The 19,940-nt window shown below is 41.4% G+C and overlaps 1 protein-coding gene across 1 annotated transcript in view; it reads right to left on the bottom strand.

Moving 5' to 3' along the window:
- The window catches only part of LOC139687893 (uncharacterized), a 772,086-nt gene extending 755,489 nt beyond the window's left edge, over positions 1-16,597 (bottom strand). The window contains exon 1 of the mRNA XM_071585227.1: positions 14,542-16,597. Coding sequence (XP_071441328.1) covers positions 14,542-14,683 — 142 coding nt within the window. The 5' untranslated portion in view covers positions 14,684-16,597. The remainder of the gene's footprint in view (positions 1-14,541) is intronic.
- Between the last annotated feature and the right edge of the window lie 3,343 nt (positions 16,598-19,940).

Below are 19,940 nucleotides of genomic sequence, written 5' to 3'. Positions count from 1 at the left end.
ACACTATACAGACGCGGCATATTAAGCCAGAGAAATATTTCCGAACGCGAGTTTTTAGAAAAATACACGCAAATTTTCTAAAATATTAGAAAAAATGGAAAGTGATATCAATGATAATGTATTGGAACACCGTAATTTTTTTTATACGCGCAAATTAATTTTCTCTGACTCTCAAATTCAAGCTTCTGGCACGAATTAAGCTGAACGTTTAAATAAGTAAATATGCGGCGGATTCGACGTTTCTCTAATGCTGGAATTTTCGACTGAAAACGTTGTCGACCGTTTATAAAAATCCAGCTGCCTGTAGCATATTTGCGGCGGGTCTTTTGAGAGGACCGAGGGATTGCCATTTTTATAAAGCCCAGGGCAACAATTACAAATGTATTGGATGGACGCGAAATGGAGCGGCCGCGTGCTCACTTTTTCGTCCTTTGGAAAACGTTTTCAGTTTCCGAACTCCACCACTCTGTGCGGCAATGAGAAAGCGTTGTCCACGTCCCCTCGGAAGGGCGATGATTAATGGTCCGCCTTAGTGGGCCCTTAGCCCTTCGGAGCAAACACGTAATGGACGGGAACAGGAAGGAATGGCGAGGAGGAATAGTTTTTGGAGGACGAAAGTAAAGAGGCGGAATGGAGAGATGAGAGCCTCTTTGTAATGGAGAGAGAATCGAGTAAGAAAAATCGCAATAAAGGAAAAATTAAAATTGTGTACTTAGGACGAAATGAAAGCGCGGAATATATATTAATTAGTTAAAATAAAAGAAACGGGAGAGACGGGCAGGTTAATTTGTACCAAAGTTATAATTACAGTGGATAGAGTAGCGTGTAAGTTCAAAAATTAAGTTTTTTTCATTTCAAATAGCAGTCGTAACTAATCGTAAGCATTTAAAAACCACACCTTACATTTGTGTTCCCATAGTGCATGTATGCACCTTCATTTAGAGGAAGGAATGATGTGCAATTATACTAGGCATTTTAATTCCAAGGTATTTACATACAGCTTCCGTACAATAAGTATCGGGACTGGCTCAAAAAATCAAAATTTATTGCAGTTATCATTACAATTAATGAATAATCTTCAACATACATTCCTCCTACATCGAAAGACTTAGCTCAGCACGTCTGCCGCTCGTCAAAAGCCCGCTGGAAGTCGGTTTCCGGAATAATATTGAGAGCCTTTGTCGTCGCCGCTTAACCGCCTCGATGGAGTCGAACCGATATCCTTTGAGCTCTCTTGAGCTATTCTTTGACGTAATAACGTTTTCGAGAAAATCATCATCTTCCTGAACGCAATCAGAATTTTCTTGCGAAATTTCCACCCGCGATAGTTTTTGTTCCTCGCTCAAGATTTCTGGCACCAGCTTCGCGCACACCTTCCTCATCACAAGATGCTGTGCTAAAATGGTGGGGACGGTAGCGACTGAGAGGCCGGTCTACTCAATGATAAGGGCGATAGTTAAACGCCTGTCAGAGTTCAAAAATGTTTTCACTTTGGCCACCTGGGCATCAGCTCGAGCGGACGCCGGGCGTATATACATGTATATATGCACGACTCTCATATACGACGAATCTCATACACAGGGTCGCACCCAAAAGTGGTAGAACTGATTTTTTTACAAGAATTTTATTGAAGATATACTTACATCGCTTTATAATCTTCAAAGTATGCTCCTTGAGCTGCTACACACTTAGTTTACGTACAGGTTGCGGATTAGCCTCCTTCCCTCTAATCTATTCCTATTTGCTGCAATATACTCATTAGCTTTTCCCAATTCAGTCTATAAAAGGCTTTTTCAAATCTACGAAACAGGCAAATATCTCCTGGTTGTATTCTATATTCCTCTCGATTAATAATCTAATGACTGCATTGGTATCACGCGTTCCTCTCCCCTTCCTAAACCCAAACTGATCATCCCCTAAGTAATCATATTCCCTACTCTCTATCCTTTTGTTTATGATTCAGACAACAACTTTTGCTACGTAAGATATCAAACTTATTGTCGTATAGTCCTCACATAATGTAGCTTTTAACATTTGCGGATTAGGAACTAATTCTGATCTTGCAAAGTCTTCCGGAGAGATTTCTTCTTCACAGATACTACAAATCAGCCCATATAGCCACTTCCTCCCACATTTTCCTAAACTTTCAGTAGTTCCGCAGGAATATTATTCACCCACACTGCTTTATTCAGGTTCATCTCCCTTAATACCATTTCTATCTCATCGTTGAGTATGGCTGGAACTAAGCTATCTTCCTCTATGTCATTTTTCTTTTCTATATCTAACTTTTTTGGCCCAAGTTCTTTACCATATAGTTCTTTTATATATTCATTCCATCTCTCTTGGATATTTCCTGCGTCAACTATTACCTTACCCGCCTTATCTCTAACTATTAGCATAGATCTTCCTGTTTTATTTCCCGATAAATATTTAACTTTCCTGTACAGTGCACTAGTTTCACCCTTCCCCTGCAAATTTTCCATATCCTCACACTGCGGCTTCCACCATGCTTCATTTGCTTTATGCCAATATATTTATTATATTTGCTTTATTATATTTTTTGCCCGCCTAAATTCATTGTTCAACTCTCTGTAGTTCATCTTGCCTAACTCATTGTGCTCATTCTTCGAATTTATTCTCTCATCAATCTTTGTAATCATCTCATCCGTGATCCATGGTTTCCTAATTCTGTTCGCGTTAAAGGTTCCAATAGTGTCTTTTGCGGCATTCATTAAGCCTTCCTTGATTCTTTCCCATTTTTTTCGATAGTACTTAACTGTTTACCATCCGCCATGATTTCTTCTACCGCCTGTTTTTACTTCTTTCTTTTCAAACCGTTTAATGCTTCTACATTCCATTTTCTAACCCGCCGCTCCTGCCTTATCTTTTGGAAACGGACGCTACATTTCAGAACAACTAATTTGTGTTCAGAGTCCGCATCCGCTCCCGGGAAGCTGTGCGAATGTATCACACTGTTCTTAAACCTGTGTCTAACTAGAATATAATTTAGCCGATAACTTTCTGAGTCACCTGACATTTTCCATGCATACCTGCGTCGTTTGTGGTGTCTAAACCAAGTGTTGGTGATGACTAGCCCCTGTTTCTGCAGAACTCAACTGCTTTCTCCCCGCGGCCATTCCTCGTGCCTAAACCGTGCCTTGTCCCCAACCTCATAACCATCTCTTCCTTCACCTAACGTCGCATTCCAATCCCCCATCACTATCAAATGTTTCCCTGCAGGAACACACGCGATTATGTCCTCTAACTGATCGTATATCCAATCGACCTATTCTTTCTTATGGTTTTCGGTGGCATATACCTGAATAATAACCAAGTTTGTCGGTTCTGCTTTTATCTCTACTAGCAGTACTCTATCCGTTACCTGCTCTATGCTGAGTACGCTTCTTCCTAACTCTTCATTTAATACTATGGCTACCCCTCGTTTGCTCTCATCTCCGCCGCTGTATATTATTCTATACTGATCACTGCAGTAATCCTCGCTATCCTTCCATCTCACCTTGCATAGACCGTAAATATCTATTTAGCATTCTTAACTTTTTCTTATTTCCCTGTCCTAATCATTGTCCTAACATTCCACGTTCCTATTCTAACTAATTTGGTCTTCTTCTCCTGCGTCTTCTGTCTTTCTGCTGCTGGTTTTCCCTTGAAAGGGTTTCGTGGGATAACGACCGCGGAAGCCTTTACTCCCCCGCTGCCGGGCACGATACACGGCCGATTGGGCCGAGCCCCGTAGTTACCAGGACTCAAAATCTCTCAAGTTACCATCATATTTATCTTGGGAATGATAATTGAGGTGGTTTCCCGTTGCCTTCCTCAATAGTGTTTTTAACGTGACACCATCACTTATTGGCCGCCCCACTGGGGTCAGACGCCATTGCAGCCGCCTCACTGAGGAACAGACGCTGCGTGGACTACCTTTCGTCTGGCTCCTAACCTTCGACCTATTTGCCATGGGTTTCCCTACCAGGAGCAATTATTATTACTCCCGCCAGCACAGCTCTAGGGGTCATCGGAACGCACAAGCCCTTCCACAATATCAAGGTTGTAGTCCGGGGAAGGGGTATTTCATATATATGTATATGTATATATGTATATATATATATAATATATTCATTATTATTATTTTTTATTATTATTAGGTAATCTACCGTACAAGGTAGGTTTTTGGATGGACATAATTACCAATTAAAATAATTTGTTACCCCTGGTAAAGCGGGAGGAGGGGAAAGAGAAGGGAACCTGGTGTGTGTGTGTATGGGTGGGAGGGGGAGAGGGCGGTTGGGTATGGCGTCAGTGTTGGAGAGGAACAGAGGGAGGGTAAGGAGAGGAGAGCGGGAGGAATACATTAGGGCATTAACCAATATACCCCCTTACAATGATTGTTCTTGCAAATGTTCAAACGTTCCAACGCATATAATTTTAAACCTTTCTTCTCCAAATGTAGTATCTCACGAACAAAATCACTATTGTGGTTATTATCCAGTTGCTTCTCGGCAAAATCAGGAGAATGATTTCTGTTAATGAAACAGGCGTAATGTTCTTTCACACGTTCACGGAGTTTCCTCCCGGTTTGTCCAATTTAAAAAGCAGAGCACTCACAACGCAATCCACTCTTTTCCGCGATGGAAATTTCGTCCTTGGTGTTCGATAGAAGGTTCCCCAAGTTGCCTTTATCATAGAATATTGATTTTATTCTTCATTTTTCGTTTCATTTTCACTTCTCTTTCCCCTCCTTCCACTTCACAAACACCTCCCCTTTCCTCTTCTCCATCTACTATATTAAGCTGTGCATCCTCCGTACTTCATCTAATGACGATTTTCTAAGTCGAAACCCAGGTCGTGCTTAATAAAATGTACGTGGAGAATAAAATATTTTCTTTTCTGACTAAATATTAACAAAAAGCTTTCCTTTTAAGTGTTGCATGGGTGGTTTGACCGCTATCGATACGGACAGTGCATAAAAACCATTAGAGATCAAAGATAAATGAGCATAAAAAATAGTTTCAGGTTATAATAAGTGAAAATTAACCACAATATGAAATAATAAAATGAATAAGTATTCAAATGACTTGCATGGGATATTAGTGAAAATCAAAAGTTTCCATTGAACAAAGTAGAATAATATGTGCAGACTTGAGGGGTAAATGAAAAGGGCACGTGAAGATTGGAGACACATGAGACGTTGGTGTGGAGAAGAATGGAAAACATGGTCAGGAATAGAAGAAAGCCGGGAGATGATAATCGGAATAGGGGAAAGGAGTAGGTTGCTGCGAAAAATTCAAAGAAAGATGGAAATTTGGATCCACGGGATATTGTGGCACGGCTGAATATTGTGAGGAGAAATAGAGGTAGGTGAAGGCGAGAACAATATCGATGGACTGGCCAAAGAAAGTTGCATAAAATATGTGGGGTCGAAGAATGGTTTATTGTGTGGTATGATTTTGTGGTATTCTCTGCCGTGGAAGTTCGGTATAAAATAAAATGAAATTCGTGGACCTCCGGTCCATTCGATCTCTCCTCGGCTGATAGACTATAATAAATAATATTGTTACCAACATTTATGACGCCAAAGAAAATTTTTGAAAATTAAAATGAACTGGGAATATAAATATGCTTTCATCTAATAAATAATAATGCCACTCCATGGTTACTAAGTTTACTCCTATACTAAGTGTTACAAAGTCGAAAAACACACTTCACGCGGTGGCATATCTTTCCGCTCAGACCGCTCCGAGCAAACCAACGACCGGTTGCGTTGGAAGGGAAGACCACCCACCATAAGTCCGAACCAGTTTTACTGCGCTGCCATTGATAGGCGCGTCACAATAAAATCATGTGAATTACTTTCATAATGGACCATACACACTTACATTAGGAAAATTGAAATTGGATCTAGCCAACTTTGAGGTTTGGGATAGCATTGCCAATATGGAGTTAAACAGTTAACTTAATTCATTCCTTAATATTCGTATAGGGCTGAAATATAACTAACCGTTTAGAGCATTTAATGAAATCGTTTTGCTTGAAAACTCAAAATTTCAAAACCGTGAAATGTATACAAACGGATTTCAAGATTCGGCACCAATAGAAGTAATAATATAAAAACAAGTAGCTTGTTTTATGAAAATGACTGGCAAAAAGAATAATCTTGCGAGGCATGAAAGGTAAGCTCTCAATGCCCAAATCTTTTCCTATCACGTCATTGGAAATGATTCATATTTACCCATGGAAACAGAAAAAAAATGATTTCTTACCTAAAATATTAAAAAGAAGAAATTAGAAAAAAATTGTCTCAAGGAGCCTTCAGTTAACTTCATCTTTACCATTCGTCATGAATACGTGACGCACATGATTTTCGCTACAGAACAGTGCAAACTGCATCATTTCAAACTGCCACGCGACCTTCACCGAGGAGCTAAATAAAAAATCCCATTCAATAAGCCCTCAGTCCCAGTTAACCTTATTCTAATACCCTCGAGTGAGCTATGAGACGATCCAGCGAAGTCTGGTACGGCCAACATTTTTTTTTTTAAGTTTAGTAGGACAAAAAATAAATGTTTGCTCAGTGGAGGGAGATTTATTTGCACCGTAGAAAATTCATTTTTCACGAGAAGGAGAAAAAACAGAATTTGTAGTTTCAATTCGTGATTTGTAAGGTAGGGAAGGTTTTTTGGTTCTTCTCCATAAAAGTTAGCTCATGGACGTACACAAAACGCAGCGCTGCCGTTCTCTTTCCGAAACTTTGTAATACCCTGACGAATTATTTCCAAGGCTTCGATCGTGTTTCGCCCAGTTCCCCATTTACCCATCACAGCAAGTAAATTCCAGTAGCAAAGGCAAGTAGGTAAAAATATAACTCACCAAATAGGAAATACAAGAAGAAGAAAAATTATTGATAGAAAAACGATACGAAAGAGGAATTGAAAAGCAAAATTGAAGACGACAATTCACCATGAATTTAGAAAGACTATGGAATCAGTGACATCATTTTTCCATAGGAACTAATGCTTTCCAAAATTCTAAAGGAACTAAAGTTGACAAGTTGGCAAAAGAAAAGTTATTTAACACTTCAACGCCCATTAACCATTAACTTAATTTTTCCACCGCCTGTAAATGTGACATATGAAAACCTATTTCCGTGCCGATTGACCACTCATACGTACTTGTGAAAATAAAACGAGAGGAAAATACATAAACAGATATTTATAGGTTATTCATAGTGATCACATTTAAAACTTCAAATGGAAAGACAAACGTGTACTTCGGACCAGCAGATTTAACACGCATGCAAATTTTATCGCACTGTGGGTGCAGAAGTGTCAATATCATGGAAAATTGCTTATAAATGCCCAAAATCTCTTTCGAGTGGATAGAACTCTATAAACGGGGAAATCACCTACAGCGACTATTAGCAAATAAATCACTTCGATGCTTTCGGCATATCATTGGAGTGCCAATCGATTAGAGGACCGTTGCATCCTCATCGCCAAAGCCCAATGGATGGGGGAGGGGCTTATCGTGATTGAACACGTTTCCCAGTGACTGGCAATAGAATGTGGGTCATAGTTAATGCATGGGAGTGGTGCCAGGGGAAATGGCGCTCGAACGCCAGTAAGGCAGTTTAGACGCGGGGAGTTTTCGCGCGTCGCGGGAAGCAAGGGCGGTGCGGGAGGGAGGGAGGAAAGGGAGGGGGGGGTGGTTGACGGGCCGCGTGTATCGGGGCGAGGGAGGCAGTCCAAGATGAGACGAGGGAGCAGACGACGCTGCCATTACCCTGATTCATGAGGCGACTGGCCGCCCGAAAACTTGAAAAGTAGGCATGAGATTATATGGTTTTGGCGCGGACACCCCCCGTATCAGAGCATATTTATCGAAACAATAACGCTCTCGTGGGCATTTGGGTCGACGACGCGCGATATCCACGCGTAGATGAATCATGCCGGGAGGAGGGGGAATGAAGCGGGGATTTGAGGTGAGCGGGACGCGCTAGCCCCGCATTTTTAACGACTTGGGAAGCAGAAGGATGAAGGGGGGGAAACATATAAGATGGAGGAGAAATGGAAGGAAAGGGGAGAGTCGTTGGCAGGGCAGATGTGATTTGTCGCCCTCTGTCCAAGACGCTTTTATCGGTTACTCGGGAGGGAAAGTGGGGGTTTAAGGGAAGGGAGGAAGGAAGACTGGGGGATGGGGGGTGCGGCAAGGGTCAGCGGAGGCCAAAGGAAAGAGCGCGGGGCAGGGGGAGAAGTATAAGGAATGAAGGGGACCCGTGGAGGAAGCGGGTGGGGGAGCACTTTGGGGGTGACGGGCGGGAGCAAAGTAAGCAGAAAGGGAGACGCTATGGAAATCAATGAGCTCGTGGGCGTCCTTCGAAGGGTGGCTTGATATATTGAGAATAGCTAGACACGACACGAGAAAGAAAAACAAGGCTTTCAGTGAAAAGGAAACTGGAAATCGTTGAAAAATCATCAATGTGATTATTGTGGTTTTTGATCTTGAGACAGTGAAAGATCGTCACTCGATAGTTTGTAAAAAGGTAATTCCACGCAAGTGATAACAATAAATGGGAATAATATTAACATATATCATAATGTTGCTATGAAATAATGACTTGCATATGTACCTACGTGAGAGAAATCGTGTACACATGATCGTAAGGGGTTTGTAAGGCCGCACGGAACGATTCCTGAACACTCCGTTACGAATTCATTTGCTAGAGTATTAGTGTTATATTGTGCTCGCATAGAAAGGCATTCGAATCCATATACTTGGTAGAGTGCTGTTGGAACCAGCATCGATTCAGACTCCTGTTCGAGTGATGCAGGGCCATTAAAACGAGCCAACAATACAGTTTACTCAATGCAAAATTTTGAGGCAAAGGCATTACAGAGAGTTGTGCGAAATATAAAACTGTAGTGACATGATTGTATTGATTGCAAAATACTAAATGATTAGACGATCAACAGTAAAATCACTCGTTACTCCTCCAAAGCTTTGTTTTCAAAGTTCATCCTCCTCTATATTTCATTCAACATTCTCATCCTAGAATTGCTAACTCGGAAATTCGAAGGGTGAAATGGGACTAAATATTGTTACTTGGACAACTTGAGCCGCCCTCCGTAAAGATGACAAATCTGTATCGCCAAATACTACAAAAATCCCATTGAGTGTCGAAGTAAAATTGGTCGATCGGCAAGCCTCGCGAATAATTAAAGCAATAAGAAAAATCAGAGGGACGGCTTATTTTTAAAGATAAATGGGAAACGGGGATTATATCCTTAAAACTTGTTGGGCGTAGAGACACCTTTTTGATGCCGTTGATGAAATTACAAAGATTTGGGGCTCATATGGAAATTGATTAAACGTTTTTACGTTTAAATTAAGCCGTGGTAAAAATAAAAAATGAACGAAAAACAATAATCGAAGATGAGCGAAATGGGTGAGATTAACTCGTACGTTGAATATGCTATGATAGATGTCACCCCAGGCTTATCCAAATCTGAAACATCAGGTCACATAACATTTCTAAAAATGGTCCGTAACTCATTTAATTAGCGTAGGCACATTAAACATTTGCACTTATACAGTTGATGCAATGATTTATAATACCGAAATTGTACCATTGAATAACTGACTATTCGTACTAAGGTGACTGATTTTACGAACTTTAATGAAATTCAGTTTTTCCTTGAAGAAATTCTATTCTAACTTTAATAAGATCATTATCAAAGTAACCTGCGGGGGCAGTTATGTGTTAAGTGGAGTTGGAACTCTCCTAGCGCTTCAACTTAAGTAAAAAAATACAGAATAGTATAAGTAAAAATTAGGAAAAAAACACGATACACCGCAAAATTGTATGCGTAGTGAACTAGTTGTTTTCTCGGATAATTCTTTGGCAATACTTCTAATGATATCTCTCTGTTAATACCATACAATCGGCACTCCTGACACACAAGACGACCGCACAGAATCCTCGCTATCAGTCGCACGTTCATCAAGGGCACAGAGTGGATGCAGTGAGGAGAAAAGCAATATCCCTAGCTCATCCACACTTTGAACTCGCCTCGGCTAGAGAACGTTGACTAATCGTTTGCTGTAGCTAACTTGTAAGTAAATCAAGGAGTGGGGATCAGGGGGGTGGCCGGCGTGATCTATGCATATCTCATTATGAGGGGCACAAAATCGCATGTCCTGTCTCACTCCCTCGTGCCTACGAGCAAAGCGGTATGAAGAAGAAGTAGATCCCGTATGCTACGTATTCATTGCGTCATTCTCGGGTCCTGATTTCAAAGATCCAATGAATTCCTTCCAAGTCCAATTTCCCCATGTCTTACCCTCCCATCGAGTACACGCCATATTAGGTTTCAATACCATTTATCTTCGATAGCAAAACCGGGGGAGGGATAGCCACAAAAAACATTCGAGACACACCATTTGCAAATCTTAGTAATTCTGGCACTGAGAAATTGCAGGCCCTTGGGTCAACTGATGGGTTTCAGACTGGAATTTTGGCTCTCCAACCTGTGGCCGGAATAGATTTTCAACTATTTTAATACCATACAAATCCCAAAATATAACATCCTTAAAATTAACTCCTTTCCCACTGTGCAATGGATAATAAGGTCTTTAGTGCATGACTGGGTGAGGAACGACTTAAACCCCAAAAGAAGCTTCACTTCATCGATATTATCATGAAAATTCACCCTTGTCAGACTCTCCAGCATCGTGAGTAGGAAGCGTGAAAGCATATTGGCATTCAATTCTTAAGATACAGATTGTTTACCAAACAAAGAACGTTTGGTGGAATTTTGGAAGGGGCGAATCATAGAGAAAATTCTCCTAGTTTAACACTTAATAATTATCGTGCTCACTTTTAAAAGAAGATGAAATTGCGAGAAACAAAATCCCAAACCATTCTTTTTCCCTTCCAATTTCTCCTTATTTGAGAAGCATAGTATGTCACGCGAAATATTTATTATAAAATATGTAAAACATAGCAGCAGAGATGCGAGAGGACCTGCAAGCAAACCTGCTATACTATGGACCAAGTGCTTCGGGAATATAATACGAGCATCAACAAGAAGAAAACAAAAATCCTTGTGCGTGGAAGAGAGAATCAGAATGCAGATATCACAATTCGAGGGGTGAATGGATTGATTAGGAATATAATAGAAGGAATAATAGGAGGGAAGTTTCCATGAGGAAGACCAAAAGACAAGTACGAGGGGCAAATTAAGAAGGAGGTAAAACGGGGAACCTATATGAGAGGGTGAGGGAATTAACACTAAATAGGGAAGAATGGAGGGCTGCGGTAAACCAATCTTAGGATTGAAATACTGACGATGATATGTAAAACATCCACGGAATACTTGATAGAATAAAGTTGAATGGGCTTTGTGAAACGCACGACTACTGACCAAGTGACGGCTCCGGGTAAAAATGCCAGAGTATGCCTTTATACTTTTCCATCTAACGTCAAAATGACATGATATTATGGTTGTTAAAACTTGATTGGGAATCAAATGGTCGCACAACTGCCACTAGTACGGGCACAGAACTTTCCGGGCTTTTGATTAATTGGTAGACTTATTTATTGAACATTAGGGTCTGTGGGTGATTTTTAATGTACTGTGACTATAAAAATCAGATAGCTTTCAAAACTCATTCATTTTTTGCTCCGGTGGTACATAATTAAGATATTAAATATGAAATTGTATTAACACTTTTTTGTAACTACATGAAATCAACTAAATGTAACTTCGTCCATAAGATATGTTTACTGTTGCTTCTTATGGGCAACCACTGCAGGCAATGCAAGCATATTCTGATTGAGAAGAGCATTTTGTGAGGAGGAATGTTTTGATTAGCGGCAAGGGTTCTTTGACAGAGATGCCCAGATACAAGTGGTGCGTGAATGGCTGTTTCGAAGTATGGGAAAATTGTACCGGCACCAGTTTTGGAAAAGCAGAGTAGCTGGCAACATAGCCATGGACTAAAAACGAACGGCCGGAGATTCGTAACCAGGGGATGTCTCTGAATACTTCCAAGTTGAAATCCAAGACGAATGGTTTCCTGAATACCATAATTTGGTACGACACCTCAGGTGTGGCCCAGGGATAGTATTCCCTCATGCTGCTCGTGTGAGTGCATCCACCGTGGGGCTCGGTCCGAGGAGAACCATACCAATCCTAGGCAATCCTACCAACTTTAGGTTTGATTCAAGTTTAGGCTGTAGGGCGGAATGGCCGCGCTTCCATTGCAGAGTGCCGTTCCACATTTTTCAAATACAAATCATAATTATAGAGCACGGAACAACCACTAAGAAAGAGACTCCGGGCCCCGTGATCGTATCATTCACGACACGGAGCCCAACCCGACCGAAAATCGATTCCTTGAATATTAAAATCACCATATAATTTTTGCGTAATTGCGCAATATTTTTGGAGCGGCTGCTATATTTAAGGTTACTTCAAACAAAAAATTAAACTGAAAGCAAAAACGACTGAATCATGGAAAAATAACATGCTTAACTTTTCATTTCCATGTGATTGGAATAAGACTGATGCCGCTACGATGTCAATTCTTTCAGGCATGTGCCTACTTGTTCTTCGTCGACTAAATCTCTACATATTCGTAAAAAGATTATTGAATTTTATTACCCAGGTCACTTACTCTTATATTTACAATTGATAGAATTTTTTGTCTTTCATTGATTTCCACAAAGTTTTGCAGAAACGGATCGACGGCGAGCAGTAATTATTTCTTCCTGGTTGTTTTCTCCAAATATTTATGTCATACAAAGAATTTAACGCTGTATTTCAGTAAAATTGTCAAAAAATAGTATTTCAAGTTTTATACCCCATAATTACAAAAAATTTCAAAAATCACTTTAACATGTGATAATATTTTCAAGAAAGCATACATTTGCCACCGTTAAGCTTAAAAAATGAATATTAATTGAAAATAATAACGACAATACAAGATCTTTGTTAAACTTAAAGGTAGAATTTTGGGATCGAATATTTCAGCGGTTTTATCTATCACATTCCTCCTCGTGGTGATAGCTGGAAACATTTCAGGGTGAAAATTGCCATTCCAGTAACTTTTACTTTCAATTTTGACAATGTCGATTAAATAGCGGAAAGACCAATTATAAGCTCTGTGTGCTCACTGCAATTATTGTTTTCACAAAAAAGACTGCCGTCTAAAATCAATCAACCCTTTCCTTCTTTATAAAAGATGCTAGGTCCGAAAATAAACCTTTTATGGCTACGACAGCGTCGCTATAATTTCTCTTGTATTCATGCACATGATAATTCAAAGTCTGCGAGTAAAACTAAATAAAGGGGAAGATATCATAATAGAAATTCAGTGCAAGTGGTGGAGTAAAATTCCTCAGCAAAAAAAGCATGCTCTTGTATAGCTGTAAATGACGGAGAGTAAAGGAAATATTAAATGAAGACTTCGTCGTTAATGAATTATTAAAAAGAAATTTTGCATTCCCTAAAGTTATTTTCTATGCACAGTATTTCTAATAATTCGCAGAATTAATCATAAATCTTCTATTATTCAGTTCGTCGTTCTTCTTAATGTGCAGTAATGTTCCAGAAGATAATAATTCCTGGAAATATGGACCCTTATCTATGCCTCCCATCATATCAAGAGTTTGGCGTTGAATAGTGACGAGGTTATTCTCGCACTGTCAAACATTTGTGATTGCATGTTGTCAACAGAATGCTTTCATTTTGGGAATTTTGCACCAAACAATACTTGGAACATATCTGTGAAATGCATTCATCTGAGAAAAGAGCGCCCACGAATAGACCTACTCCATTCACTTGGGTGATATGTTTAAGAAGTTGGTCGCCCATAGGAGGAATCACATAAATAAGGCGGAATGACACATTAGAGCGGCTTCAGCTGAAGTCAATCTCAAGATTTGGATCTATTGATGCATAATATTGGACATTTGACATTACAAGAATGGTTTTAAGCAACAAAATACATTGATATCAGTGCTAAATAATCCGAAAAATTTCAAAGTTTTAAAAGAATGGAATGAATTTTGATGGAGGCATATTGTACTGTTGGTAAATTGTATAATATAGCCGATGGAAAAGTTTTGGTCAATTCAAAGTTAACTCAAACATTTTTTGACCATCAGAGAACAGAGAGTTAATATAAGTCATTCATAATTCAAAATTATTAAACATAGTAATTTAAAAAACAGACGCTTAAAAAATGGTTTCAAACTTAGAGAGAAAGCCTATTGATTAAATAGCAGCCAATAATAGGCAGGCTTAATTAATGATTTTTCCAGGAAAACGATCGTAGTGATTTTCAGGGTTGCAGCGGCAATAGCTTCTTCGGCCAGCCACGTCAAAACTGTTTATTCTGCGAGTTTGCAGAGATATTGTAAAAATGAGTAATCAACGTAGGTGTCAAAATGGTATGGAAACATAAAAGGGAATTGAGCGGTTATGCGAAGTTTATAAATTTTGCTATGATAACTATGTAAATCACCTGTGAGTTGCATTTGCAGAATGAGTAATGCCGTCCACCCCAGTGTTTTCCAACAGCGCAGATGTCTCTTTCCTCCCGCAGATCTGGTCGCCATCTCCACGGCGGGCCCTTTCTCCAACTCCAATACCTTCGTTCGGAGCATCTTATATTTTCTCGAGGCTCGGGTGTTCCCCGATTTTCTCAACTAATTCCCTAAAAATACTTTTCAACACCAGCTCTTAGTTCACACGAGATCTAAATGAGCAATTTCACTTCCGCCATTTGTCTCTTCGACACTTGTTTAAGGTTCTATCGGGAATTTACCCGATCTTACAAAATCAAAGTCGTTCGGTGACGGTTGTATGGTGTCCTTAGACGTTACCCTCCCGAACACTAGGGCCCAATTGATCACCCGGGAGCATTACATTAACAAGAATAAACAAGGGACTGTATAGCTCTCCAGGGTCGCTATTTACATCCGACCCCTCCCCACACTTGTCCCTGCACACAAACACTCGAAGGCTAGGCGAGATGCCTCCAACGAATCCCACGGCCCTTCCCTTTTCTGCTACTCGAGGAATCCTTACTTGGTGAACAAGACGTCACCCAAGGAAGCCTCGCCTCTCCCCCGCTAATCCCATTGACGCCTTTCCTTTCAAGAATCCGGCATTATATTACCGCCTCGAGGTCCTTTCTTCCTCCGCTTCACACTTCACTCGCTCGCACCAAAGGTTTCTCCTGGACTTGCGTCTTGCGGGGGAGTTCGTCTCGCGGTAAACTTGGATGACCGAAAAGACAACCGCAATCCTAAATAACTCTTTTCCGGGGGAACGGTTTTCAATTATAGTTTGGTTTCCTCAGAGAGAGATGCGCCCCCTCTTTCCGCTAGTGCCGCCGGTATTCACAGGCAAACCGAAAGTTAAAACGTCGGTGACTTCCCCATGTGCAGAGCAGTCGTGAGAGTCCGAACACGTTGACGCCCCTTCCGAGAACTGTCGTCCGCTGCAGGCGTTTATCCTGTAGGCTGCTGCGGCTGCGTTGCAATCTGATGACTTAATCTCGCGTGCACGGCCACCTCTTCAGCATCGGCTTCCGTCCGTCGCCACTCGTGAGGAGAACGCCCCAGTGGCTTCGCTCTTTAAGGTTATTTGGCAGCTGCCGTCAAGCCCTCCGTATCCCTCAGAGGTCGGTCGCACGGGCGTCCGCGGAGCCGGTGTCCCAAGGTGCGGCACCCCCTGGCGGTGTTCCAGCGCCGGGATGCCGGGGGGGCGCCCAGGGCAACATGGTCACACCTGTTCAATCCTTTCCGGGGATGATGGAAAGGGGGTGAGGAAGGACGCGGGGGAGAGTTGATAATATCACGGAGGCAGGAACTTTGCGGTTTCCGCGCACAAATTCGACGGTGGAAGACCGTCGGAGGGAAGGAAAGGGGGAAGAAACTGTAGTCACTGAATCGGTGCACGTATTCGTGCTTCCGCGAAGGACTCGGGTCGAGCGCGCGACGTACTGTGAGCTCAAAGGGTGATACGCCGAGTCACCACTCCGATCGAGTCCGTATCGGAAGTAATGACGCCTCCTTGAGACCCTCCTCACGTGAAGTCAAACGGGATCATGCCAGTGTTTATTTTTTTATCGATATCGCACCGGAGGTCATCGGTCGAAGTTTAGTGAGCAAAGGGAAAGGTCCTCGTAAAAGGAAAAGAGCCCGTCCCGTCCGTACCGACGAGGAATGAAAAGTCGTGAGCGGGAGATGGGGAAGGGAATCGAGGGTTGCGCTTGACTACTCTCGGAAACAACTATTGTGTCCTTCAGGAAACAATAAACCCCTCAAGTTATCGTTGTAATAGCTCTTTTTCTAAAATTAAGATATCACCCCGCTGCATCCAGGTCGTAGTTCAACATAATCCCCCTTTGGGACCAGATCACGCCCCAAAAACTTTTCTCCCGTTTTCCCCACAATCGGAGTTCCAGTGGCGGAGGGCCGCAAGTGTCCGGTCGGCTCCTTCCGTCCGCGCCAACTGCTTGCTCTCCACCGCCCGGCCGGCCTCGCCGCGTCCTCCAGGAAACAGTGTGAACACCGCGAGCTCCAAAAACTCACTGGAAGCGGGGACGCATCAGCCGGTCGCCGATCCCCCCCCCCCCCCTCCCGTAGTCTTCCCTCTCTCCTTCCCTGCGCCCCTCCGCTCCCTATCGGTGACCCCTTCCACCCTCCCCCCTCGCAAAAATACCAACCGATTCGAGCCCTACCACGTATTCTCCCGAAACCCTGAACCTCCTCCCTTCCCGTTTTTCTCCCCTTCCCCCCGCCCCTTCCTCTTCCCCCCTCTCCCGTCAAGTCCTTCCCGATCGCCGCGCTGGCGCAGTACGACCCCGCCCCCCTCTTTCCGTCCCCCCTCCGCCCCCCCCACGAATGCCCCTACACCTCCTCCGACCACCTTCTCTCCTATCCTTCGTCTACGTTTCTACCCCGCCCCCTCCCACACTCGAACGCCTCCCCAAACACCCCTCCTTCAACGCCACGCATTAGCCTCGCATAATTACGTTTTTGTACATCCAACGGGCATCACCCGGAGAGGATGCCTAAAATCCCAACAGCTGCGCGTAAAAGTGACCTTAATTACCATATCGGAAAACTCATGTGGGTTAATACTAAGTGTAGACATGCATGCATACACATGGCACACATAAAAGTACGCATGTAGTCATGGCAAGGTCATGAGGTAATGGTATGTAATGGGGCAGCGGTTACCGAAAACAGAATCCGGTCTTGTAAGTTTCTTGGCGCCGCCGGTATATTTTCTCAGAAGTTCGTCGAGGATTTCCTTGGAACCAGATTCAATATCACTAAGTGCCTTGTATTAAGCCTGAAATGTGTTCTCCCGGCGATATAAAGGAAAACATTGGCCGATGCTCACGCCTAATACATTTGTAAATCAATTTTAAAACTTGCTACACACTATTATGACGTGACAAATGTATAATTTTAAATACTTTACTGGGAGACATTGCTTCTGAACAATCATATGAACCATTGATGTAGGATTAGAAAATATTGCATCTTTCCCCTGGTCAAAGTTCATTATATATCACATTCAGGAAGCCCCACATTTAACCATGTGCTGCATATATTTCGCAAAATCTCGGAATATGTGGCGCACTCTAGGAATTATTAATTGTGTGGTATTCCTTCACTATTCAAACCCAGGAGTGGGCCAACGCGGCACGTTGTTGAGATGGGAAAATGCGGAAATCTAATAGTGTTATATTTTTAAGCAATGAATTGGGTGAAGCTGTACTGCAATTAAAGTTATTCGAACTTTTCACTTCATTACATTCAATACATTAGAAAAAATATATGTTCTTTAATACAAATTTTGAAGGGAAATATATATGAACTACATATCTTTAGTGGTAAAAAACAAAACAAATTGTACTGTATGATGCGCGACAGGAAATTCACATTCAGCGGGACGTACTATGAATTGGGAATCAGGAACAATTTCTCAGGAAATCATTTCCGAGTAACAGATCTATAGCGGGAGTTCCGAGGGCAACGCCAGAAGACGAAGGAATGAACTAACTTTATAACAGTCCAGAACACTCGATGGTGTACAGCTAGACTACGTGGACACTCATTTTCGAATGGAAGAAGAATACTAGTTATTTTCCGCAAAAGTTTTTTTTAGGAATAACTATGATGATGCGCACCATCGAAACCATGGTCGTAAAAAATTAAATCTTTACTGTGGAAGCGTAAAGTTTCTTTTTACCCTTATAGGTATAACTAGTTTTGAAGCATCCTCAGGTGAAAATATGTACATTTTGCACCCAAGGATGACGTCTATGAGAAACAAGTGGTGCCATTTAAAAGGTTTTGTGGAAAATACCTTGCATTCTTCGTCCATTCGAAAATTTCAGTCAGTCAAGACTCGTTCAAGAATATAAAAACTTTTACCTTATTTGGTATACTATAGGAGCTAAAATATGGTAGTAATAAATAATGACTTAGACGGAAATAAATTAAAAATACATTGTAATACTATCGTTGCACAATTAAAGATAATTACTCCCGCATGGAACTCCCTCTTTTCAGTATTACGCGATTAAAGGATAAAAGTAATCTTCCAGGCATCCCATGTGCTGATCCCGGGAGTTTTTCCGTTTCATCGGTCAGGCATGTCCATCCACTGACCCAAAGGCTGCGGTTTCGAGGCCCTCCTCGGACACGGGCATTTCGTGAAGGCCTGATGGTTTGGCTCATAGAATACCGGGCGACAAGTGAAGAGTGGATTATAGGGGATGGAAATAAATTAAAGGTATCCAGAAACCATATCTTGTTAATTCTCACGTTAAGAAGATGATCACATAAATCGCAATTCCTAGGCATGTGATCTTTCGAGTCAAGCCGTGATATTTATTTAGTCAATGAGCCATTTCTTGCAGGCACCCATGCAGAGCCTCGGACGTAGTTGTCTCTACGAGGGAGGGTTGAATGAATGCATCTCGGTGCCTAATGTCCATCTCTTCAGCCAAAAACAAACACTGGATTGATTTTCACTTGGGCGATCTCTCTCAGAGTGATTATTTTTCAAGAAAACCAATTTCCTAGCTCGTGAGTAACAATCTTCATGTTGTAGCTGAAAAGGTATTTCCGAAATCTAATATCGATTGATTAGTTTCTTGTGAAAATTCATGGTGTTTAAATTCTGTGGTCACAAGCCGATCAAAGTTATCACAAACAAATTTTGCGTATTTCTGTATCGTAACTGTTATACGATACTTTTCCTGAATGTAAAATTGTTAGGAACATGCTTTTCCTGTCATTACCTGTTGCATTATTGAAGTCATCACATAATTTAAAATTTTATTTCGCGCATAGTCGATTTTATGAAAGTGGGATAGTAATATTTTATAACTTTATAAAATTTATATACAATGCTATTCATTCCACCAATTAAATTAGCCATTTGTTAATTTAAACAATTAGTGAACACTGGAACTTAATTTTTCCACAACATGTCATTAGATCACTTAAAAATAAGGAAGACGTTTTCATTTGAAACAAATTTCTTCTTTAAAAGCATAATACAACAAATAACTTGTATTTTATACAAACCCCCAAACAGTATTTCCAATCAGGGTGTTTGTAAACCTAGTGGCAGTTGTCAAACATTTCTCATGTTTTTGTTGCCAAAGGAGATTCTCGACAGAGGCTGCGTAAGGTTCGATTAATAACGGCCACAAAACGAATAAAAAACGTATGTGATTTCATTATCAGGGCGTATCGGTAATATCCTTGATCATTTCAAGGTTTATTCACCCGGGCAGACATTAGATCACTCACGCATAAATAACGCGGGCCTTCTCCTCGCATCGCATCCCATCCTCTTTTGACTGATAATTAACTCGCATAATCCAGC

Source organism: Hetaerina americana, unplaced genomic scaffold (assembly GCF_022747635.1).
Source record: "Hetaerina americana unplaced genomic scaffold, ioHetAmer1.1.p SCAF_2, whole genome shotgun sequence".
Classification (NCBI taxonomy): Eukaryota; Metazoa; Arthropoda; class Insecta; order Odonata; family Calopterygidae; genus Hetaerina; species Hetaerina americana.
Note: the sequence above shows the minus strand (reverse complement) of the source record. Positions and strands in the feature narration are given on the sequence as shown.